We start from the raw sequence: 26,503 nt of genomic DNA, 5'->3' as shown, positions 1-26,503 counted from the left end.
TCCACCATCTTGTTTTTGGCTTCTGCACAGAACAATTTTTATTGCACTGTGCATGCGTGCACTGCATATCAAGCGTGCACATGCAAAGTGCACACACGTGCATGACGCAGCCATGAGCGATCCGGCAGTAGTGACTGCCCGAACCCACCCCTGCTTCATACGCTATATGGCAAAATATGTTTTCCAGTTATTCAGAATATTTGTTCCTGTTGAAATCACTAGTTAGAAATATCAAGGTATTGTTTTTATAACATTCACCTATCCATGTTTTAAATTATAATCTAAAAATGGTTTTGTATTAGAAAAATGTTGTCTATTTTTTACAAAGGTAAAATTGCCTAATAGTGCAAAGGTCATTACTTCCACTCTGCCCATGGTCAGTGGTTACATAGCACCAGTGAATAAATCTATTCCAGTGGAAGATTTGAATGAGGGGAACAAAATGAAATAACAACGTGATTAGGAAAGCATTTGACTTCCCTGGCTGTATTGGTCAGAAAAAGCACAGAGAAACAGAAGCCAAGGAAACAATTTTATTATGAAGCATCTCTTAATATTTTGTGGCACTCTTGATTGAAGAGACACATTTCCACATGACTTTGGACCTTACTGCAGCAATGATATCTAGCTGAAGCTTTCATCATGACATTTGTGGGGGGGGGAGATAAATTTTTGCTTGTTTCAGAATGTTGTATGAACTCACCAGAATTTGCAGCAACATTTTAAAAGCTTGTGGGCCTGTGCATGTATCTTTAATTGTTCATCTGGCTAGCAGGAAGGTTGATGGTAATAATCCTGCCAAGAGGTCAAAAACTTATTTATTTATGCATTATATTTATTAATGGACATAGTTTTTAAGTGAACTGGAATTTATTCAAGTATTCTGACTCTCTGCAGGCTGCGTCTTTTTCTTGGCTATCACTAAAATCCACAACTGGGCCAAAGAAAAACTGTAGCTGCCAAAGGAAGCAGATGTGTATAAAATATTAAAAGAGTAAAGCAGTAGCTCCACCTAGAGGTGTGGGGATGCTATTAGCTTTCCTTTCAATTCACTTGTAGTATTACATCCTATCAAGTGTGTTAACTATTAATGTTCGGTTGTGGGTGAGAAATAACTAGGGAATTTGGCTTAAAGATGCCGGAGATGGTTTTTGCTCTGGCGGTTCGAATCCTAGAACCTCTGGAGTGAGCTCCAATCACTTGCCTCAGCTTCTGCCCACCTAGAAGTTCAAAAGCATCTTACATATGAGTAGATAAATTAGTACCACTGGTGGCATTTTGTGCAGAAGTTCAGTGCTGGACCTGCCCAGATTCGACACCCAACAGCAAGGTGATATCGGTGATGAGAAAAAATCCAGATGATGCCACAGACACTACTCATCTTTCTGGTGCAAAGCTAGTTTGTTCCCTTGGGTGCACCCTGGAAAGCGAATGAGCACAAACTAAAGAGACTAGGATTCTTTGGCAGTGAAATAACTACTTTGTGCTAACACTGTAGTCTCCTGACTAATTATAACAACCCATATGCTAAATAATAATAACTCCAAGTTAAGATTTCTTTAATCTTAACTCCTATAACTCTTTTTCCTGTTGCTGCATTCAGGAGTTGACCTTTTTTACGGAACATCTTCAGTCCCAATTATTCTGAATGCTTAGGAGGAGGAAAAGCAATTACCGTAAGTTAGAAAAGGCATAGCTGAAAGTTGTTCTCATTTAGACATGAGTAGATACTTTGCAAGCCTTCTCTGCACTTTTAGCAGTTTGCATACACATCAAAAAGAAGAAGAAAAAAATCCACAGTATCAGGTGGCTGATCGGAAAGTAGCCATTTTGGCTACTCTGTGGGAAAGCAGCAATCTTGACACAAATCATCAGGAGATCAGTTAGTCTTTATGTTATAGGTTGTATGTTTGATAGGCGCAAAGCAGTGGTGGGTTCCAGCCGATATGCCCTGGTATGGGCATAACGGTGCCTGCTGGGAGCAGCAGGCGCCGTTCTGGTATGGTGCTTCAAAGGGCCCACCTGCCCGCCCGCGTTCCTTACTTGTATTTGACCCAACTCGGCCATTTGCACATGCGCACACAGTGTATGGTGCCTGCGCAATGCTCCACCAAGCAGCTGGAGCATCGCAGGGTGGTAGGTGCACATGCATGCGCAGCACATGTGCACGTGATGGACACCCGGCCCTGTTGCAGCGTACCAGTTGCGACGGGATCCGGAACCCACCACTGATGCAAAGGATGCATCTTGATTTTCTACCTAGTAACAAGTGTGGCCCTTTGAGCTTAAAAGTGTTAAATGATCCCCACCCAAAGGGAACTCACTATGGAGTGCATCCCTGCACTAAAAGATGCACTCCTTTTCTCTTTCATATAGCCAACGCAGGTTCAAAGACCGAGAAAAGATGGCATTACATTTCAAAGTATGTCGCCTAAAGATTCTTCCCTCTCTTAGTTTCAGTTATTTTGATTCTCCAACCAAGCCTAAGTGGATTATATAAGAAAGTGCTCATATCACTACCAGGAATAATATTCCCCTGGGTTACCACAACTTACAAAGCAGTCCAACTTGCGTGTTCCTTCAATATCCATTTCAAAAATGATCTTTATTTGGTATGACATCTTCATCACAGAATAAATAATAGTTAATGGGAGGCAGCATTTTTTTGTTTATTATACGATATACCTGAGCTGCAAGTCACCTAAATAACAACTATTTAAAAGCTAAGTACTTAAGGCAAACTGCTTTTTTTAGGATTATATACAGTATGTTCAAATGAAAATTGTCAAAAGGTTCTGGGAACCGGCAAACATACAGACAATGCTTTAGCAGTATCTTCTGAAAAATGATACTATTGATTATATAATGGTTATTGTACATTGATTGGCAACATTAACAACAAGGAAAAAAGGTACTTTGGTATACAAAGTGATTCTTAAAATAAAATTTCATAAAATGCACTGCATATAAAAAAGTTCATAAATATAGATAAATAGTGGGGTAAATCCACTGCCCTACAAACTCAGCTCATGGAATTGAGCAAAATACAGTGGAGGCTCATCTCTTAACTGAGAACTACCTGAAGAAGGTGGAGATTATTAATTTTTGCTAATCTTACCTTCCTCCTGCAGCCTCGAGTACCACCACTTATAATTTTTGAGTTCTCCCAAGCCTGCAGAGGAGAATATTATTTTTATAAATTTCATTGTACATTGATTTCTTTCTACCCCCATTGTAAAATAAAATATAAAGGAACACATGACTGGAATCTTTTTCATAAAAATAAATACTAGATTAATGCAGAATCTGATTCATTGGCTACATTAGCTGATATGCAAAAAGCCATGCTTGCTGCAGACTTAGAAAAAGATATAGCCAATTCTATTGCCCCTTGATTTCAGGTTGCACCCTAATAAGATTATTAAAAATATAAAGCCATTTCATCCTATCTATAGCATAGTAAGGCAAAGAAGGTGAATTCTTTCAGCTGTGTAAGAGTATGTTATAGTACTCAGTGCATATTTTTAAAAAAGCAACAATTTTCAAGGCAAAAAAGTGCCTTAAAAATGAAATAGCCAAATTCTTCAGTGTGCAACAAATCAGAAAATTACTCGATCTTCCTGGGATCTTTCCCAACTAATTGTTCCATTTAATGTAGCAAAATTGCTGTCTTCTTCCTCTTGTTCTTTGATAAGTTCCACAAATACCTAAAAGAAATGAACAGTACATGAGTGCTTTAATGACAACTTTTCCACACTAGAATGCCACTCAACAGGTGGGCAGATTTGTGACCTGAGTTTATTAAAAGATTCAGTGCCTTTTTATCCCTTAATCATTTGGAGATAAACCTCAGAAGGAAAAGGTTCTCCATTGTCATGTGTTGAGACTCTGTGTATAGAATTTTAGAATTTTTTAGAATTTTATTAGAATTTGTAGGCCGCCCTTTTCCCTGAGGGGACTCAGGGCGGCTCACACAAAAACTGGGAAGGGGGAATACAGACATTAGGACAAAACATGTAATAAAATAGCAAGCAACATACATTCATCATTCGGGAGGGGTAACTATCCTATCCCCAGGCCTGACGGGCGAGCCAGTTCTTCAAGGCTATGCGGAAGGCTTGGACGGTGGAGAGGGTACGAATCTCCACGGGGAGCTCGTTCCAAAGGGTCGGGGCTACTGCTGAGAAGGCCCTCCTCCTTGTAGTTGCCAGCCGACACTGGCTGGCCGATGGAATACGGAGGAGGCCTAATCTATGAGATCTTATCGGTCGCAGGGATGTAATTGGCAGAAGGTGGTCTCTCAAGTATCCAGATCCACTGCCATGTAGGGCTTTATGGGTGATTAATAGCACCTTGAAGCGCATCCGGAGATCAACAGGTAGCCAGCGCAGCTCGCGGAGGATAGGTGTTATGCGGGTGAATCGGGGTGCACCCGCAATCACTCGCGCGGCTGCATTCTGCACTAGCTGAAGTCGCCGGATGCTCCTCAAGGGCAGCCCCATGTAGAGCACATTGCAGTATTCCAGCCTAGAGGTCACGAGGGCCCGAGTGACTGTTGTGAGAGCCTCCCGATTCAGGTAGGGTCGCAACTGGCGCACCAGGCGAACCTGGGCGAATGCCCCCCTGGTCACAGCCGTTAAGTGGTGGTCAAATGACAGCTGTGGATCCAGGAGGACTCCCAAGTTGCGAACCCTCTCTGAGGGGTATAAAATTTGACCCCCCAGCCTGAGTGGTGGAATAGTAGCCAAATCTTTGGGAGGGAAACACAACAGCCACTCGGTCTTTTCTGGGTTGAGCACAAGCTTGTTAACCCTCATCCAGTCCATAACGGCCTCAAGGCCCCGGCTCATCACGTCTACCGCTTCATTGAGTTGGCACGGGGCGGACAGATACAATTGAGTATCGTCCGCATATTGATGGTATCTAATCCCGTGCCTGCGGATGATCTCTCCCAGCGGTTTCATGTAGATGTTAAATAGTAGGGGGGATAAGACCGAGCCCTGAGGCACCCCATAATTTAGGGGCCTAGGGGACGATCTCTGCCCCCCCACTAACACCGACTGCGACCTGTCCGAGAGGTAGGAGGAGAACCACCGTAGCACGGTGCCTCCCACTCCCACCTCCCGCAGTCGTCGCAGAAGGATACCATGGTCGATGGTATCGAAAGCCGCTGAGAGGTCAAGGAGGACCAGGATGGAGGAACGTCCTTCATCTCTGGCTCTCCAAAGATCATCCATCAATGCGACCAAAGCGGTTTCTGTGCTGTAACCGGGCCTGAAGCCAGACTGGAAGGGGTCTAGGTAGTTTGCTTCCTCCAAGGACCGTTGGAGCTGGAAGGCCACCACCTTCTCAACAACCTTCCCCAGGAAGGGAAGGTTGGAGACTGGACGATAGCTATTAAGAACAGCTGGATCCAAGGATGGTTTCTTCAGGAGGGGTCTCACCACCGCCGCTTTCAGTGTGGCGGGGAAGTTCCCCTCCCGAAGGGAGGCGGTTACAACCGCCTGGATCCAGCCTCGTGTCACCTCACTGCAGTTAGTAACCAGCCATGAGGGACACGGATCCAGGACGCAGGTGGAGGTACTTACAGCTCTCATGGCCTTGTCCACATCCCCGGGGGTAACGTCCTGAAACTCAACCCAGAGCTGTTCTACTTGGTCCCCCTGCGCCTCGGCTGGAACTGCGGGGGTGGAGTCCAAGTCCGACCGAAACCGAGCAATTTTGTCCGCTAAGAATTGGGCATATTCTTCAGCTCTGCCCTGCAAGGGTTCCCCCGCCTCCCTTTTATTCAATAGGGAGCGGGTTATCCTAAACAGGGCGGCTGGGCGGGACTCAGCGGATGCTACCAGGGTGGCTATGTGCGATCTTTTTGCTGCCCTAAGTGCCCTGGTGTATTCCCTGGTGCAGGTGGTTACCATTGCCCGGTTCGATTCGGACTTATCGGACCTCCAACGGTGCTCTAGGCATAGAAAAATCTTCCTGCTCTTACAACATTGTGAATGAAATGTTGCCTCTAAATGACATGCCTATGCCCTTGTCGTAGAACAAGAAAACAAATAGACATTTATGAAATTATGGATGGAAATGACAATTTCATATAACAAAGTGACTGCTTTGAAATTTGTGGAAAATATACATCTAGAGGGCATATTATGATTTTTATATCATAAATCTTTATCTAATTACCTGGTCAAGTGTTGCTTGAGAGAAGCTGTATTCTTCAACATTAAAGGTATGTTTTGCTGTTAAAATTGTCAGAAATAATTGTTTATTATTCACTGAGAGACTATATATATATATATTATACCATTTATACCTAGACATTAGTAAAAAGGAAACAAAATGTGATTGGGGAATGACTGATTCTGATTTCTATTAAGGTTGTCAGACGTCCATTGGATTCCTTTTGAAGGAATTGTCATGATATTTTATGCATACAGCATGACAACAAATGTTAAAAGGGATGGGCCTTGCGGTAGTACAATACTGCTTTTCTCATTTTCTTGCTCCTGTGCCCACTTCCAAAGATTGCATATCATCAGTTATTAACATGGCAGTAGGTAACTTTGTGACAATGTTTGACAACTTAATGCCATGATGCTTTAATGTTATAAATGTGTTCCATAAAGGAAGTCTGAAAAACCAAAAAATTAGCTCTACTAATTAGAAAGCAATATGAAAAAAAAAGCTTACCAGAAAACAAAAGGTTGGATTAAAAAGATAAATGCATATAGAAACATAATGTAATAGGATGATTTTAGTGATGACAGACAACAAGATGAATTTTAGTTAACAAAATTAAGATGGATAACTGAGGTTGAAGGTTCTATTATATTCGGTGTACCTAGAAAATTAAATCCTTACCTTCTTCCAGTTTAGAAAAAACCAATGCTAGTGACTGGACATCTTCTTTTGGAATTTTATATGCCAAAATTGAAGCAAAACTGTAAAAAAAGTGTTAAAAAATCAGATAAGCCTCAACAAGAAGTACATGGCTTTAGCTATATACAGTAACTATTATGATGTACAACAATATGAAATCACATCTGCCTGTGCTTTAGCTGAATTGGCCTCCATATGCATTTAATTCTTTTCAACAATCTAAGATTTTATAATGTATTGAAGTATATGTGCAGATCCAAACATTGTGGTCTTTTGTAACTAACAGTTGGAAATTTTGTCAATGGACATATTTTCTGATTTTTTCCAAGATTTTTCTGATATAGCTCCCAGTGTGCCAGCAACTAGTGGGATCACCATGGCCTGTTTAGGTCATAATCTTTCTATTTCTATTTTCCTATCTTGATACTTTGTGATGTTCACCAAGTTTTTTACACTACTATCTCCTGCTATTGCTACAATTAAATCTTTATCATTTTGTATTCAGAAATCCCACAATATTGTAACCTATTTGTTCTTGAGTACTTTCTTACAGATGTTCCAGAAAACCATTTTGGCAATTGTGTTATATTTTTAGAATCAGTTTGTATGATGTTGTTGCACCAGTTGAGTATAGTGCAGTGATTGCGAACCTATGGCACACATGCAGGAAGTGGCATGCAGAGCCATCTCTCTGGGCACATGAGCCATCACCCATTGCTCTTCTGGGTTCTGGCGCACCAGCCAGCTGGTCTTCACGTGCGCAGGAGCAGCAGAAACCAGAAGAGCAGCCGTCCGGTGCACATGCACTGTTCAGGAAGATGATCTTCCGGTTTCTGGCACATGCATAGGTGCCGGCCAGCTGGTCTTCGTGCACGCATGCATGCCAGAAACCGGAAGATCAGGTGGCCGGTGTGCATGCGTGCGCCAGAAACCAGAAGACCATCTTCCTGATGTGTGCATACACACTGGGCAGCTGCTCTTCTTATTTCCGGCATACACACGTACAAATGCTCCCATTTTGACACTCAGTGCCAAAAAGATTCGCCAACACTGATCTAGTGTTTCTTCTGCCTTTTTGCAGATTAGCTAAATTGACTGGACTAATACTGCTGTCTTTCTATAAATTTTGGTGGGGGTATGTGGAGTGCTGGCTTTGTGGGAGGAAGAGAGAGTAGGTGCTTGAAAAGGGAGTAAGAAAAAAAGAAAAAATTTCCTCCCTTTTCCAGCACCTTAAAGCTACAGGACATGAAATTAATTTTGAAAGAATCAGGTTAATCTCCAAAACTCAACACTTCAACAAGGGAATAATTATGGAAGCTATCAAAATAGAGAAATACCCCCACAACATGAATAAACGTGACCATACCTCCCGCCTACCAGACATCTGGAAAACAGCCCTGGTAAACAAATGAGCCCCACCCACCACCCAGGCCGTTACAACGCAAAACAACAACAGACCCACAGCCAGCACCAATCAGCACCAATCTACCAATCATGATACAGCCACACATCCAATCAATTTACTTACTGAAACAAAGCCAGCACTCCACACACCCCCACCAAGATTTACAGAAAGATGGCAGCTCCGGCCACACTTTAAGCCAAAAACACCAGCCTGAGGATGGCGAGTGAGACCTCACTGAAGCATTGCCAAGACAATCTCAACCTTACACGGGAAAAGACCTGAATACAACAAGACCAGCATACCTACACCCATGAAAATCTACGAATATACGAAAATATACGAATATACGAAAATCTACATACATACATACATACATACATACATACATACATACATACATACATACATACATATCAGATTACAGTAGTTATAAAAATATACAATAAACAATATACAACAAATGTAAGAAAAAAGAATAAAACAGAATTAAAGCACTGATTCACAAATATTGACAAAAGTAAAAGTGACAATAGCTAGGGAAGGCCAATACAAAGACATATTTTAAGATGTATAAAATATCTGGCTCCTTTTATTGATTACTGCCTTTGTATATGCCTTTTATACACCCAGAGTCACTCTGAGAGTGAGATAGGAGATATCTATGTTTGACAAATAAATCATAGCATAGGTTTCTCAAAGTTACCAATATATGATTAAAGAATCCTTACTTTACCCCACATAGTGGTCATGCTGATTTAAATAGTCTCAATGGTAAATAATAACCATTGTTTATGGGAAAACCTTGGAAAAATCATAAATCAAAAAGTTTGATTTATGAAAGATGTTAGGTAAGTTCCTTATGTGATCAAAAGCACTATTTTGCCTTTAAATAATTCAGATTTCAATAGGCTTAATTATAAGACTACACATGATCAAATCTAGAATCAACCCATTAACGTTTACCTTTTCAGACAATTTGCATTTGGAAAAATGCTCAAAATCTTCCTTTGAAGGTATTCCTTCTGCTGTGATTCTGGTGTTTCTTTTAATTTCATTTCTAAAAAATATCCCCTGCCAAATTTAGTCTTGAGATGTTGAACTGTTCCAATGTACCTATTTGTTAGATGGGGAAAAGATGAAATAGATAGATAATGAATTCAATGTTCACAATCATGTTTTAAGTTTCATTTTTTTAAGAAGAAAAAAATAAGATGCTAAGGAAATACCTTAACTTTCCAGATACCAAGACAGCCACACGATCACAAATTGCCTCTGCTTCTGCCATATAATGTGTTGCCAGAATAGCCGCTCTCTCTTTACTTTTAAAGGCTGCTCGGATTGCTTTCCTATACAATATAATGCACAACTCAACAAAGAAGTATAGGTTCCTTAACTAAGCCTCTAAACGGTCTGATTTTAAACAACATAGTCATGTGTAATGATGTAAAATAATCTCCTAGCACTTTCACAAACTTGGCCTCCAAGGAAAGGCAAAAGTCAGTACTAAACGTTTGGTTTTCTGCACCATCTAGAATGATAGACCTACCTATGAAATAGATGGACACATATATAATAATCCTTGATGATTTCTATGGAGGGCCTATACCAGTGAAGATTAACCTTTTCGGCACCGAGTGCCAAAACTGGAGTGTCTGTGCATGCGCTGAAGCACCAGAACCCGGAAGAGAGCAGTTGATCGGTGCACATGCGCACTACGGAACTCAGAAAAGCTGCTGGCGATAGTGCATGTGCCCACACAGAGGGCTCTGCATGCCACCTCTGGCACAGGTGCCACCTCTGGCATGCATGCCAACTCTGGCACGCGTGCCATAGGTTTGCCATTACAGGCCTATAAGTCTGTTTGAGAACATTTTTTAAAACTCTGTATATGAACCAAGAAATGATCTATTCACTCATTTAGGAGAAAACTATTCTTATTTCTCTTCCTCCTTTTTTCATCTATTAATACTATTATCACCCTCAATTTCCTTTTTTATTCCATTCCATTCTGTTTTCTAGTTTTTTTTCAATCTGTGAACTTTCTATTCTCCTCAATACTGATCTCTTTTCTTTCCCTGAAAGTTTTGTTAAACATCTACAAGATTTAAACTTTGATAAATCCTTGAATAACAGTTGAAATTTCTCTCTTGATTATTGAAATAAGAGCTTAGAAAGCCATGATTTTGATAGTGAAAGGAGGATAATAGGCTTTATGAAACACTTATGTTAATTACAACTTAAATTACACAGAAAGCAACATGATATTTCCTTCCAGTACTATGGGAGGCTACTTACCACATGTGCTGTATGGCTATAGGGTCCATACCAGTGGATGGCTCATCTAATAGAGTGATATGGGGATTACCAAACATACTTAACGCAAAGCATAACTGAAAAATAAAGAATTAGAAGTGATTATTTTGCTGTCCATTTGCTATTTTATATAACAGAACTTGCACCATCGTTTTTAAAAAATAGAAAATACCTTTCGTTTGACTCCTGCACCAAGTTTTTTGACTCTCTTTTGTAGATGTTCCTTAAGGTCAAGTGCTTTGGAAAAACTGTAGAAAACAAGTACATTTTGTAGTCTTGAAAGAAGAGTATTAATAAAGTGTTAAAAATTTTCACATTTAAGAAACAGCAGTCTGACTCATAAAAGCATAGAAAATAGGGGAAAGTAGGATAGACTCAGCACATCATATTTAATTAAAATATTTTCAACCCCCACTTTAGGACATAAAACTTTCCCAAATAATTAACAACATAAAAATAATATAATAAATATAATAAATGTAAGCATTAATAAAAACCAGTGATAACAAAACATAGTTCAACAAGAAAGTTGAGAATGAAAAAAATTTCATCTCAACCATCAACATATCTATAAAGAGAAATTGGGAGAATACCAAGAAAAATAAATGAACACGAGTTTTTTTTTCTTAAGGCCAATAGTAATAGGTTTTGAGAAGTATCACTGTTTTGTACAGTCCAGAGGTATGGGGCCACCCAACCTTATAGCTGAAATGCATAAGTTTTCATTTTTTGCTAGCATAGAAGCCAGAGTAATATGTTTTCAATCTCTCATCAAGTATGATAAATATCAGACATGATTACCTATATATACTTTTTTAAAAATTATCATGCAGCGCTGTTTCCAAATACTTTACACCAGCAATAACTATAACCCATTTTTTGATGACTTCACTTTTGAAAACTTCAGCAGGAAACTGCAGAATGTTGGTAGCAAAGTTTTCTGCTCATTTTGGCTGGTATTAAATCTAAAGGCAGGATTAGATCAACAAGATTTATATATGTATTTTCATCAAACGTGATGAAGAACCTGGTATTTTATTGAACTTAAATATAAAATATAAAGTTTCATAATAATTAGTGGAATTATAAATATGATGGTTGGATACACAAGTAACTATTAAAATGCTTTTGTTCAAAGAAAATTATTAAATGTATGTACAAGAATGAAGAAACTGCGATTTTTTTGGTAATAATATAATAAACTAATGGTATGTGCAGGCACCTTGACTTGCATTAATCTGTTGCATAAATAGCAATAGACTTAGATGGATGGAAGGCTGAGTCAACTTTGAATCTGGTGAGATTTGAACAGACTGCTGGCAGCCAGCAGTCAGCAGAAGCAGCTGGCAGTACTGCACTCTAACCACTGCGCCACCATGGTTCTTTCATGTTGATTTTGAACTATATGCAACTGAAGTTTGTATTAAACTATATGCAGCTGAGCTATTCCCAATAAATAAATATAAAATAATAAATATAAAATTTGAAATGTGCCATCTTTTTAAAAAAAATAAAGTCATTCTTTGGTGAAACAGTAGGTAATAAATAAATAAGAAAACAAAAATGCCAAATGTAAATAAACAGTCAATTATATTAGAATCTTTATAGCATTTATAAAATATTAATACAATCAGTATCTTCAACAAAATTGTGTGATTGCACAATAAGAGAAAATACAATTAATGTATACAAAAATTAAATACGTGATTCTTACCATTTTATGACTTCGATCCTGTCACTAGGACTCATTCCTTTGATTGCTCCATAAATTTCAAAATGTTCTTGTAATGTAATATTAGGCCAAAGTGGGTTTGTCTGTGGACAGTACCCCATGTATTTCATGGAATTATCCACGATATTTTCACCTAAACAATAATCTCCCATCAGCACCTGCGGATACAAGAATCTCTTCTCAGTATTTCTTCATAGTGTTTCCAGTCAAAGGAGGTTGTGAAAAGTTGAATTCACTAAAATCTTAATGTTAAATAAATATATGAGACAAAATTCATTTTTATTTTATTTTATCAAAAAATGTATTCTAATGACTATAAGAATTTATCCAGGAATTTATTTTCCAATAGTCTTCATTCTTTATTGTTTATAAAATTAATTCATTTAATTGCTTATGTCCATTCCCATATTCTATTGTTTGCTGGGATTAATAGAGTGCATCAAATCTGTGCATGTAGTCACACAGAGGATGAATCCAAATGCTCAAATATTGTCAACTGCAGGGATCTTTTCTATGTTACTGATGGAACTATAAATCAAATGTATAGGCCCTCTGATTCATTATGGCTCTGGGTAGTGTAAAAGTTAAAAACACATTCAATGCAACACAAAGAAGGTACTAGTTCATATACAAAACACATTAGTAAAATTACCATATATCCCTAAAGCAGGCCTAGAAAAAGAGGCAGCTCTATAATGCAGCAGAATCAGGGCAACTCAGAGCCCCCCCCCCCCCCGGTGGGAGGGGGTAGGGGAAATAATTCCAGAGAACAGGCTCTCTGAACAATGCTGCCTGGGTCCCATCAGTTGGCATAGCTTTGAAGATATAAATATTTGGTTATCCATATGAGGTTTAGGTAGTTTTTTGCTAGTTAGAAATAAAATATGTATTTCAACTGATATTTTGTCATTAACAATGCTGAAAGGCATATATTTCAATAAGAAATATACATTTCGTTTGCCTCGAAAGTACTGTGAATCTTGTGGATGGGACCTCAATAGCGATTAATAAGCAAAACTAGTCAGAAAGAATGGATACAAAGATTTGATCAAAATTATATACTTGGCCTGAAGTTGGTTCAACTTCTCCTGCTATAATATTAATCAATGTACTTTTCCCAGCTCCATTGGGGCCTAAAATTCCAAGAACTTCTCCTAAAAAAGAAGCAAAAAAAGGGAGAAACCTGATTTTTTTCGACAAGTTAATTGTTTCATTTTTGACAAAGTAATTATGTAGTAAATAATTTAAAAGTAACCTTTCTTAACACAAAGTGAAAGATAGTTCGTTGCCATTTTTTTCATTTTTCTTCCAAGAAGGAAATCAGTCTTTCCATTATATTCTTTATGTAAGCTGATGACCAATACTGCAGGTTTCTAAAGAACAAAAAATTTGGTATTTTGGTATTTTGGTATTTTATTTGGATTTATAGGCCGCCCTTTTCCCTGAGGGGACTCAGGGCGGCTTACAATCATTAGGGAAGGGGTGCAATTCAAAACAAACAATATGTGAACAAAATAAATAAAGTAATAAAAACACAACTTGCATTCAACATTCAACACTCGGGTGGGGCAAATTAGAGACTTATCCCCAGGCCTGTTGGGATAGCCAGGTCTTAAGGGCTGCGCGGAAGGCCTGGACGGTGGTGAGGGTGCGTATCTCGACGGGGAGATCGTTCCACAGGGTCGGAGCTGCAACAGAAAAGGCTCTCCTCCGTGTAGTCGCCAGTCGACATTGACTGGCGGATGGGATTCGGAGGAGGCCCAGTCTGTGCGATCTTATCGGTCGGAGGGAGGTAATCGGCAGAAGGCGGTCTCTCAAGTACTCAGATCCACTACCATGAAGGGCTTTAAAGATGGTCAACAGGACCCTGAAGCGCACCCGGAGATCAACAGGTAGCCAGTGCAGCTCGCGGAGGATGGGTGTTATGTGGGCGAACCGCGGTGCGCCCACTATCACTCGTGCGGCCGCATTCTGAACTAACTGCAGCCGCCGGATGCACTTCAAGGGCAGCCCCATGTAGAGCACATTGCAGTATTCCAGCCTAGAGATCACAAGGGCTCGAGTGACTGTTGTGAGAGCCTCCCGATTCAGGTAGGGTCGTAACTGGTGGACCAGGCGAACCTGGGCAAATGCCCCCCTGGTCACAGCCGACAGATGATGGTCGAGAGTCAGCTGTGTATCCAGGAGGACTCCTAAGTTACGAACCCTATCTGAGGGGTATAAAATTTGACCCCCCAGCCTGATAGATGGAACATTAGCCAAATTGTTGGGAGGGAAACACAACAGCCACTCGGTCTTGTCCGGGTTGAGTACCAGTTTGTTAGCGCTCATCCAGTTCTTAACAGCCTCAAGCCCCTGGCTCATCACGTCCACCGCTTCATTGAGTTGGCACGGGGCGGACAGATACAATTGCGTATCGTCCGCATATTGATGGTATTTTATCCCGTGCCTCCGAATGATCTCGCCCAGCGGTTTCATGTATATGTTAAATAGTAGGGGGGATAAGACCGAACCCTGCGGCACCCCATATTTTAGGGGCCTCAGGGACGATCTCTGCCCCCCGACCAACACCGACTGTGACCTGTCCGAGAGGTAGGAGGAGAACCACTGCAAAACAGTGCCTCCCACCCCCACCTCCCGCAGTCGTCGCAGAAGGATACCATGGTCGATGGTATCGAAAGCCGCCGAGAGGTCAAGGAGAACCAGGATGGACGCATGGCCTCCATCTCTGGCCCTCCAGAGATCATCGGTCAATGCGACCAAAGCGGTTTCTGTGCTGTAACCGGGTCTGAAGCCGGACTGGAAGGGGTCAAGGTAGCTAGCTTCCTCCAAGGCCCGTTGAAGCTGGAAGGCCACCACCTTCTCAACAACCTTCCCAACAAAGGGAAGGTTGGAGACAGGACGGTAGTTATTTAAAATGGCTGGATCCAAGGATGGTTTCTTCAGGAGGGGTCTCACCACCGCCGTTTTAAGTGCGGCGGGGAAGTGCCCCTCCCGAAGGGAGGCAGTTACGACTGCCTGGATCCAGCCACGTGTCACCTCACTGCTGTTGGCAACCAGCCAGGAGGGACACGGGTCCAGAATACAGGTGGAGGCACTCACAGCTCGAATGGCCTTGTCCACATCCCCAGAGGCAACATCCTGAAACTCAACCCAGAGATGGTTTGCCAAGTGATCCTCTTGTGTCCCGGCTGGATCTGCAGCGGTGGAGTCCAAGTCCGACCGAAACCGAGCAACTTTGTCCGCTAAGAATTGGGCATAATCCTCAGCTCTACCCTGCAAGGTTTCCCCCGTATCCCTCCTATTTAGGAGGGAACGGGTTATCCTAAACAGGGCGGCTGGGCGGGACTCAGCGGACGCAACCAAGGTGGCAATATGAGATCTTTTTGCTGCCCTAAGTGCCCTGATGTAATCCTTGGTGCAAGTTGTTAGGAGTGCTCGGTTCGACTCGGACTTATCGGACCTCCACAAGTGCTCTAGGCGTCTCCTCCGGCACTTCTTTTCCCGGAGCTCCTCGGTGAACCAAGGAGGCCTCCGGGATCCGCTGACCCGGAGGGGCCGTAGTGGCGCAATCCGGTCGAGAGACTCCTATGCCGCCGAGTACCAGGCAGCAGCCAGAGTCTCCGCCGAACTGTGGGCGAGAGTATCAGGAATATTAACATATAAAAAATATATTAACACTGTATCAGCATCAGGGGTGGGTTTCTCGCCCCGTTCCAACCGGTTCGGTTGGAACGAGGCCGGCGGCGTCCTCGCGCACGCATGTGGCACGCACATGCATGGTGCACACACGTGGCGCACGCATGCGTACTAGCGTCTGTGCGATGCTCCAGCTGCTCCTGGAGGATCGTGCAGGCGCTGTATGCGTCCTACACATGCGTGGAAGCGCAGAATTCGTCAAAACCGGGTAAGGAGCGGGCGCGGGGGCGCGGGTGGGCCCTTCGCCGTTCCCGGAAGTTACTTACTTCCAGGTTCGGCAACCAACCGGTTCGCAGGGACCGCCGCGAACCGGTTGAAACCCACCCCTGATCAGCATGTATATATGATGCAGAATAATTCCTTCCAAATGTCATTATTTCTTTTAGTCAGCATGATTAGCCAAAATAGGAATAGTCTGAAGCCTTTTCTGTTATTATGAGAAATGGACATTGTAAAAATGAAAATGGGTGCAGGGTATTTCAGGCTAGTTCCATTTGACATTTCTCTACATACTCCTGTACCCAGGACTAAAAATGAGGGGAATAATATGGCTGGTTCAGGGATATAATCAATCCCATGAAGATCACGTAAATGATAAAGATCCCTTTGTGATTTTACTACAGCTTTCTTTCTCTGATCCCCGGAGGGATTAATTCCCAGTATACTTTATGTTTGTATTAATAACTGCAAATATGGCCTATGGACAATTATTTCATTTCTGTGTTATTGTCTATGGAGATTCTCAGTCATCCAGGTCATGGTTACCCCAAATGTGTTTTTTTAAGAAGCAACTGGACTTTCTTTTATTTTTCCTTAAAGATGTTCCGCTTCTGTCTTGCCTTTAAGGAAAAACCAACAAGTCCAGTTGCCTCTTGAAAAAGCACCTTTGTAACTTTCTGTGTTATTGTATACATAGTGCCATTAGCATGGGAAGATTAAGAGAGTCTCGTTTACCTCTTCACAGTCCTGGCAAGTTATCATCTCTTTAACTTTCAGCTTTTCAGCCATAACATCTTCATCGCCATCGTCTTCATGTGATACATCTAAGAATTTACAGGCTTTGAGCCGCGTAGAGGATCTGGATAGAAAAACTTATTCAATCTCTGCTTGTGGGACTTCTAAATAGACTGCAAAAAGGTACAATCTAGTACGCCAGACAGTAAGTCTGATCCTTTGGTCATATTGACCAAAGCCTAAGATCCTTGTTGCCAAATGATAGTACATTCAAGTGAAGGACTTTGTCATTAGGAAGCATTTTCTCACTTCATTGCAAGGATTCTATAGTTGTTTCTCCCTCACCCTGGCTCTTGGAAGGAACCCTCTAAGCCAGGGGTGTGAAACTGGTGGCCCGCAGGCTGGATGTATCACCTGCAGGCCACGCCCATCTCAGCTTCGCAAAGGCAAAAAATATTGCAATAAATCATGTGATACGATTGTAGCAATAGCAATAGCAGTTAGACTTACATATCGCTTCATAGGGCTTTCAGCCCTCTCTAAGCGGTTTACAGAGTCAGCATATCGCCCCCACAGTCTGGGTCCTCATTTTACCCACCTCAGAAGGATGGAAGGCTGAGTCAACCTTGAGCCGGTGAGATTAGAACTGCTGAACTGCAGATAACAGTCAGCTGAAGTGGCCTGCAGTACTGCACCCTAACCACTGCGCCACCTCAGCTCTCATGATTGTGTTTCATACTCATGCTCTAAGCAAATACCATAATAAAGGGTGGCCCAATCCATGTTCTTATAATTACCAAGGGCTATTCTGCTGAGAGAACAACAGAATGGATGAGGAGGTAGTCCTCGTAGAGAAACAGCATAATAAAATCCCAATGTCTGTACATTCATTTGTCACAATAGGAAACAAACTGCTGGATACAAAAATAATCCAATAAACAGAAATGTGGGAGAAGCATAGGATGCCATGAGGGACTTACAAAAGACGGAGTAAATTTGGAAATGCAAAGAGGAAGGATATATATATGAAAACATTTTGAGAAGCATGGATTTTCCTGGATCAATAGTCTTAGCAAAGACAGTTCTGAAAAAGCCAAAAATCCTGCTACTTTAAGAGAACATTCAAGACCAGACTATATGGATTTCATAGTCTTTATAGACAAAAAGCTTCAGTTACAACAAGTGTTCTTTTTCTCAAAGAAGCAGCTTATTGTTGTCAAGTTTTGTTTTGAAAAAGTAATTTCAATACTCATTTTTAAAAGAAAAATGCAGAATACTTGCCTGAAGAAAGGGTCTGCTCTCATTGATTTGCCTCCATGCTTCACCTCAAGATGTCGCAGAAGAAAAAGCCAGATTATACATTGCAAATAAGGCTAAAAGAAAGAGAAAAAACAAAAAACAACATTAACACAGCTTTGCTCCAAATTACATTTTAAGTAATTGCATCGGGGAAACAATTGCTTGCTGATTCCTGGTAAAAAGAAAACAGAACTCTCATAATGTATACTATATTGACACTGTTAAACACTGTTAAAGTACTTTCATCTTAAGGTTTAATAGAGAACTTATAATATTAAAGGCTTTTTTCATTTATTTCTTATATTCATATTATGTCATATACTTTATTTCATATACTGATATGGCCTTTCCTCTCACCAAAGTGACTCTGATTAGTAAGAAGAATTTAAATTTAAGCAATATAACTAATTATAAATGCAATATATGATCACAATTTTAAGAAAAAGGTAACAGAGAATAAAATCTCAAACAAAACAAACCAATTAAGCTTCACTAACTTCCTGATTCTCATGCTTGGAGAGATGTGGAATATTTTCTGGGAGGTCAGCAAAGTAGGGGCAAATCTAATAAGTGATTAGATATTCTAGAGAGCAGACACTGAGACCAAAAAAGAATATATTAGTTTTCTGATATTTCAATTTTGTCATTTTTTCTTGTACTTCATTATCTTATTCCTTGCCTCCAAACTTGTTATGTTCTTATGTTCTTCCAAAAAATTTATAATAATATATTAAAAGAAAGCTAATAAACCGATGGAAATCTTTATCTTTCATTGTATTTTTTTTATTCTTATCTGAATGGAGCACCTAGAACTATTTATTGTTTATTTTGGAAACTTATAGGGCACTTCCATTTTTTAAAAAAAATGCTAAAAATGTTGGACAATGTTTAAATATTAAGAGTATGGTTAGGATAAAGGGTACACATACAGGTTGTAGTTCCTGTGCTGGACCTGAACTGAGATCCAGTTTTTTCCCCAAAGTGTATTAATTGAGAGGAGGCATTTAAGAGGCAATGGGTTGCTTTGAAACACAGCTCCTAAAAATCATAATAATAATGCTGTAAGTTGATTTCTAGGATATGTTCACAAAATGAGGATATATTTGACTGTAACTATATCCAGAGCTCACCAAATTAGATAGCTTTCACATGCCACGGCTGTTCTGTTAAAAAGGAGTATGTGAGCTTTTGTTAATATATTGCACATGTTGCATGAGTTTAGAATATAGAATGAAGAATCTGATAATTCTATTCAGAGTATAAACAAGAAAAATATGATATGTAACAAAAATTCTTAAAATGTATAAGATTTCCTGAATTGTGAAGAAAAAATAGGATACTTACCGCTACTATTGAAACCAATAATCTTTCTGAACTTCTTTCCACTTCTTGGCCAATCTTCTTTGTCTCCTAGCAAGACAATAATTATCCCAATTATTTTTTCAGGTTTTTTTGGCAGATGATGAAGATGATTAATTTTAAAAAAATCCTATTATTATGTTTCAACAATGATTCATATTTTGGAATTCAACAGCAAATCATTTCTTGTCCCAAAGGTGTTTTTTTTCAAGAGGCAACTGAATTTTCTTTGTAGACATTTCGCTTCTCATCCAAGAAGCTTCTTCAGCTCTGAGCTGAAGAAAAACCAGAAAGCCCAATTGCCTCTTGAAAAAGCATCTTTGGGACAACCATGACCTGGATGACTGAGAATTTCCATAGACAAATCTTTTCTTGATTTGATTCGGAATTCTATTTAGCAAACCCAACCATTTTCCAAAACAAGCAGTGTGGAATGTAATTCCACTGATATTAGTGCTATAAAACTTGTCTATCGGAAAGTTCCTAATAGCCGAAAAGACATTACCAAGCAATTTCTGAAAGTGATTAGAAAAGGAAGCATGTGAACCTGGTATCCATTTCAAGGCTCCAACTATAGTTTGAACAAGAATCCCTTGATTCTCAGAGCTCTAAACATGACAAAGATCATTGCCTTATGGTCTCATGTTGTAGCATAAGTGCAGGCATGCATAGGTATGCTGGAACACGTATGCGGAACTACAACAGCAGTAATGATTTACTATACCATAAGGTCAGTAACACAACCTGCTGACTTTCAGCATTATGTAGGGTCAGAGGTTTGTGTGTCAGTAGATGATTACCTGCTGACTTTGAGCATTATGTGGGGTCAGAGGTTTGTGTGCCAGTAAAAGATTTACTGCTGACTTTGGGCATTATGTAGAATCAGAGGTTTGTGTGGCAATCGATGATTTACTATACCATAGACTTGTATAACCATGATTGGCCTACATAGACCTTGCAACTCCACCCTTTCTTTGTGTATACTCAATAAAAGAGGCACCCGGACTCTGCTCTGGGTCATCTCATCCCGAGGGAACTCGTGTCCGTGTCTTCCTTCATCATTGGCCTCATGGGCGACCCGTGGAGAAATCGCAGTCTCATGAGTTGTAAGAGCATTTGAGAGAGATCTCAAGTCCTCTCCTTGTTCAGAGAATTATGAAGAGCTGGTCTGTTTGCCAGCTCTTCATCTTGCCATGGTCATTGGTCCTGCTTTTTGTGAAACTGTCTTTAATTGGCCATTTCTTTCCAGAAAGTTCAAGACTGTTTAATCCTGATGCCAAACCAGAGTTCTTCAACTGCCATGGAACTCTACAGTCTTTGACTGCTATATAACTCTTTGGTTCCTTTTCTGGATACATTTACTGATAAACTTATTCCTTTGTCAATTGAATATTGGACATTGTTTGAAAGGTCCATCTCTCATGTCTTACTTGGTAGAGCCCTTAAAAAGATAAGGGCATGTGAGAGAATGATAGGAAATTCTCACAAGGCTGTTCTTACCCATAGCACTACAGATATCAATTTGACTACCATTAAAATGAAAATAAAATTTGATAAGGACTGTGGATGCAAGTTATATTCACTCTCCCAATACCTTGATATCTTTAGTGCCTGCCTTTTTACATAAGTTTTAGAAGTTTTAATTCTGAAATGAATAGAAGAAATTGACATACAAAAAAAAAATTAATACAAAAAGTTGAGAAGCAGTCAGAACTCGTAACGGTCCTAATTTAACTTAAAGCTGAAATTTGGATAAAGCATTCTCCCTGTCTCAATTGTACGGAAATTGCTGTTTTGAAGACATATTATGGTTGTTTATCACAAGTTTTAAAATATGTAATATATTTTGAAATTTAAATGTATAGTGCTCTTTGGCACACTAGAATTATGAATATTGAATTTAGTCTATTGTAAACTTACCTCTAATAAAGTAATCAGGCAGCCAATAAGAGGGTAGATTGGAATGAAGATACAAAAGGACATGTGAATTATAATGGCTGCTGTATACCATTTTATAAATGCAACATCCGTAACAATAATACAGATCAAAGCTACCTGAAAGAAAGAACAAATAGAATCATAATAAAATTTATGGGGAAATATCAAACTAGAGTTCTTGTCCCTGTGATGTTCTACGTTAATGCTGAGACAGTTGGGAATATCTTCAGAGCATCTTCTGATTCTTACAAAACTCATAGCTGCTTTAACAACTTTATCATGGTTTGTTAAGACAGAGTTGTGTGTTCCCCAGAGTAGATAAAGAACTTCAAGGACTGGGATGGTACATTATGCAACACCTAAACTGGACATTATAACTTAGACAACAATGATTTGATTCATTGTAATAAATGAAGCTCAGAGAAAATAGACAGATATACATAATGTTTACCGCAAACTAAATAAGAATAAAGGCATACATGATTTAATTTTTTTTTAAAAGCTGAACTCATGTATATTCCAATGTGAAGCTGTACACATAAACAGAGAAACATAATTAGAATTTTGAATAAATGAAAAAAACAAATTAGGCTCTGCCTCTTTACTCACAGTTGGAAAAATGAATGACCAAAATTCTTTGGTGTTTTGTATACTTTTAAAAGTGAAAGAGACAACATAATGGAACAGAATTACTGAAGGTACATAGCCTATAATGCAAAAAGCCTGCAAGAAAAGAAATACATTCATTAATATGTAATTTTACACGTTTTTATTTTTTTTTAAATTATCCTACAAGATAAATATAGTAAGAAGCTGAAGCCATTAAGAATTGTGTAAAATGTCTTGAATTCAGTATTGTTTCAAATTTGTAACTTTTTTAAAGTTCAGATTAATATTTTCTGAATGAAATATTGCATTTGAAACAGGATATTTTGATCGTTTGGGAGCACTTTGTATGTGAAAAAGACATCCAGAATAATTGCAACAACTTGTTTTGAATATGAATCAATAGATTTTCATTCAATACAATTGTTTCAAGCTTAAGACAGGATATTTCGTATTTAAAATTATTAGAATTTAAGAGATTCAACATCTTTTGTTTTATTTATTTATTTATTTATTGAATTTATATTGCTGCCTATTCACCCAGAGCAATTGCAAGGTGGCTTACAGAATATAAAACCACATTTAAAATAATAAAAACTAACAAAAGAATCAAGTAAGTTAACAATATAACAAAATCACCCCCCACCTCCCACTCCGGCAACAGACCACACAAGCCATTTAATGGGCTCCATCCTGCTCTGGGTTCCCGAGGCCCACTGGCAGAATCAGGTCTTCAGTGCTTTCTGGAAGAGTATTAGAGTGGAGGCCATTCTAATCTCTGGGGAAATGATGTTCCAGAGAGAGGGAGCCACCATGGAGAAGGCTCTTCTTATGGGTCCCACCAGGTGTATCTCCCTAGGGGATGGGACCCACAACATTCCTTGCCTTCATGCTCTGACGAGTCGGGTAGATGTGACTGGCAAGGGACGATCCCTCAGATAACCTGGTCCCAAGCCATGAAGGGCTTTAAAGGTAACAACTAGCACCTTGATTTGCAACCGGAAGCAGATCGGCAACCAATTCAGCTCTTGCAGTAGAAGTGATACATGTGCATACCGGGGTCTGCATAAAACCATGTGGGCCACTGAATTTTGCACTAACTGGGGCTTCCAGATGCTCTTCAAGGGATGGGCATTTACCAGGGATGGACATTTTTAAAAAGGGAGGATCTGGACAGGGGTGTCAAACTCAAGGCCTGCGGGTCAGATCTGGCCTGCAGGGTGCTTAGAACTGGCCCACAGGACTGGCCCGGAAACAGCAAAGGATTGGCCCGCAATGCCTCTGCTAGCAAAAACAGAGGTGGGGGGGAGGCTCAATTTTTCCTGGCAGAGGGTTGCAGGCCGTTCAGGCCAAAAACGGGGTGTGGGAGACTGTATGTGGGCCAATGAGCTCCGTTTTTGCTAGCAGAGGGCTACAGGAGGCCGTCCAGGCTGAAAACGGGGGTGTTTTCGCTGGCAGAGGGCTATCAAAACAAACTAAAAACAAAACAAAAGGAGAAATGTTTCCCCTTTTGCATTTGAGCATGCAAGAAGGGACAGGAAAGGAGAAAGGGAAAGAGGAAAGACAAAGAAAAAGATGAGAAGATGGGAAAAGAACAAGGAAGGATAAGTAAGGAAAGAGGCGAAGGAAAAAACAGGATAATGAAGAGGGAAGGAAAAAGAAGAAAAGGAGGGAATGAATGAATGAATGAATGAATGAATGAATGAATGAATGAATGAATGAATGTGTTGCATCCTCCCAACACAGCCAGCAGCCGCAGCCAGAGCTCGAGGCTCCTGATTGGCTCTGGTGCGGCTGCCGGCCGGCGGGAGAAACAAGCGCAGCCGATTGGCTACCCACCTGACAGCTGTCAAGTATTAATAGCTGTCATGTGGGCTCTGTTGTTCGTTCATTGTTCTGTTCTTGACTGTTAGTTACTGCAATAAAGTTAGACTGAATTCACCTCAGGCTCGAGTCTTAAGGAAGGAAGAAAGGAAGGAAGGAAGGAAGGAAGGAAGGAAGGAAGGAAGGAAGGAAGGAAGGAAGGAAGGAAGGAAGGAAGGAAGGAAGGAAGGAAGGAAGGAGAAAGATTATAATGAGAGTGAGTGTCTCAGGGAAGTCCTGCTTTAGCACTTGGGCTATACAGGTGCCCCTGACAAGAGTCCTGTGTAATGCCTACCATGCCCACACCCTGCCACGCTCACCATTGCCAGGTCCCCTGGCCGGACACACACACACACACACACACACACACACACACACACACACACACCGGCCCACCGAGGTCAAACACACCCCTAATGCAGCCTGCAATGAAATTGAGTTTGATACCCCTGGTTTAGGAGTACAAAATAATACAAGACCTGAGTTTATTATCAGTAAGTGGAAATGAACTGAAGAAAAGCCAAAGAACAATTGTTTGAACGTAGGAAGACTTACTACAGCAAAAATCTTCATTGGGGAAAAAATGATTTCATGATAAACACCAAATAAGATCCCCGTCATGACAAGAATAATAGTGTAATATAAAGGAATGTCGACTAATGCTTGTCCACACCAATAAGCAGATGGATAAAGGCCAGACAACTTAAGCTGAGTATAAGCTTTAATCTGCAAAAAATAAATAGGTTAAAATGAGTATTTGATACAGCATATTGGAAGAAATCTAACAATTGTAATCACAGTTTTTAATGGGGTTCTTTTTGTTTGCTTTTAAACTCAAGAATCAGTTTAGCCAGGACAGGAATAACTAAATACATGTGTGTGCTAAAACACATTGTTAAATAATCCAATGTATATAATTTAATCAGTTTAAATATTTGCTTGTTCTTAGTTTTTAACATTTTTTTCAAGGTGACTCTGCCCCTTTTGATTGTAGCCCTTAATACGCCCAACTTTTGGTCTAATTTGAGTTGCATGTCTCTGCTTTAACTGCTGATCTAGCTTGCCCTTTTTATTTGTGTGTGTGTGAGAGGGGGGGAGGGAGAGGGAGAATGAATTAAATTGGCCTTTTTATTCAAGTTGATCTCAGGCATAGATATATGCTACTTGCTCTACTTTGTATTATAAATATGGTTAAATATTGATTGATTGATTTAATTAATTTATATAGCCACCCTACTCAGAACATGACTCAAAGCGGCTTACATCATCAATTAAAGGTACATTAAAATTGAAATATGAAAAACACAGAGGAGTAGCATATAAATTCATAACTACTGGGTGGGGGAACTCATCCAGTCAGACATCCTATTTTCATATTCAATATCTGGAGAAAAATGACAGGTCTTTGACCCTTTCCAAAATGCAGGCAGGTTTAAGCTAACCACATTTCAAGGGGGAAGTTGTTCCAAAGAGTGGGAACAGTAATAGAAGCAGGGAATGATTTTTAAAATAATGTATGAGTTTCAAACTAAAATATATTCAAATATTGAAATAAATTCAAATATTTACCCAACATCTTTTATACATTGAATATAAATGTGGGCAGACAAATCATGCTTTAGACCATGGAACCAGGCTGCACAAACAGCAGGTGAGGGTGTGCGTAGCTTCACCTGCATGAGTGGTGGGTGTTCTCACAGCTCTATTTGTGCAAGCGAGTGTACTCACTTGCCACTTGCCCAAAACCACCACCCACCCACCCCGCTGCTAGTCTTCCAAGCCAGAAAGGTTGGGGCCCACTGCTTTAGACTAATACATGGATTTTTTGTTGCTTCATGTGTTTTTTTTTTAATGATTTAACGTAAAGTTACCCTATGATTTTCTGCATTCTCCATAGTAAAATATGAAGGCAATCCAGTCATGGTAACACCTACTGTCAAACATTGAACAATCATCACCATTATGAAACTTCTATCAGTAATTTCCTGAAAGATAAAGATGTTTGTAATAGAAAAGAGATGAAACTTAAATGACACATAATTTACTTTCAGATGTTTATGACTGGTTCAATATTTTTTATTCTAGCTTGTCTGGAAATGAGAAAACAAGAAGCACTAGAAGACCAAGGGAAATGGCAAATTGGCTGTGTTTCATCTTGTGACTCACAAATTGTACAAATAGACAATGCAGGAGAAATGCAACTTGTCTTAAACATCTGTTTCTACAGAAAGTAGTACTACTTTCTATCATTTTATTTTACTATATCAGAATTTGAGTTTTCATTTACTTACTTGAATGAAAGAGCTAATCCAGACATGGATGTTTTCAGTTACATTTAAGTTGTGTAGGTACAAATTGCTAATGATATTCATCATAAGAGGTAAAGAATGTAGCATGGTTCGGTTAAAAGCAGCTTTAAGGACATAGCTCTGCAAAAGCAATAAAGATTTAAC

At 39.9% G+C, this 26,503-nt stretch overlaps 1 protein-coding gene across 1 annotated transcript in view; it reads right to left on the bottom strand.

Moving 5' to 3' along the window:
* Window positions 1-2,579: 2,579 nt before the first annotated feature.
* The window catches only part of LOC106552449 (cholesterol transporter ABCA5), a 59,771-nt gene continuing 35,847 nt past the window's right edge, over window positions 2,580-26,503 (bottom strand). Inside the window, exons 23-40 of the mRNA XM_087710203.1 lie at window positions 26,342-26,479; window positions 25,922-26,035; window positions 24,606-24,776; window positions 22,191-22,304; window positions 21,564-21,698; window positions 19,629-19,694; window positions 18,267-18,358; window positions 16,986-17,109; window positions 13,588-13,705; window positions 13,395-13,486; window positions 12,315-12,490; window positions 10,773-10,848; window positions 10,583-10,677; window positions 9,514-9,633; window positions 9,251-9,400; window positions 6,865-6,944; window positions 6,187-6,242; window positions 2,580-3,707 (exon numbers count right to left, since the gene is read on the bottom strand). Of these exons, the coding sequence (XP_087566329.1) occupies window positions 3,600-3,707; window positions 6,187-6,242; window positions 6,865-6,944; window positions 9,251-9,400; window positions 9,514-9,633; window positions 10,583-10,677; window positions 10,773-10,848; window positions 12,315-12,490; window positions 13,395-13,486; window positions 13,588-13,705; window positions 16,986-17,109; window positions 18,267-18,358; window positions 19,629-19,694; window positions 21,564-21,698; window positions 22,191-22,304; window positions 24,606-24,776; window positions 25,922-26,035; window positions 26,342-26,479 (2,025 nt within the window). The 3' untranslated portion in view covers window positions 2,580-3,599. The remainder of the gene's footprint in view (window positions 3,708-6,186; window positions 6,243-6,864; window positions 6,945-9,250; window positions 9,401-9,513; window positions 9,634-10,582; window positions 10,678-10,772; window positions 10,849-12,314; window positions 12,491-13,394; window positions 13,487-13,587; window positions 13,706-16,985; window positions 17,110-18,266; window positions 18,359-19,628; window positions 19,695-21,563; window positions 21,699-22,190; window positions 22,305-24,605; window positions 24,777-25,921; window positions 26,036-26,341; window positions 26,480-26,503) is intronic.

Source organism: Thamnophis sirtalis, unplaced genomic scaffold, assembly GCF_051295495.1.
Source record: "Thamnophis sirtalis isolate CommonGarterSnake01/CBP01778 unplaced genomic scaffold, rThaSir2_p1.2 scaffold_3, whole genome shotgun sequence".
NCBI lineage: Eukaryota > Metazoa > Chordata > Lepidosauria > Squamata > Natricidae > Thamnophis > Thamnophis sirtalis.
Note: the sequence above shows the minus strand (reverse complement) of the source record. Positions and strands in the feature narration are given on the sequence as shown.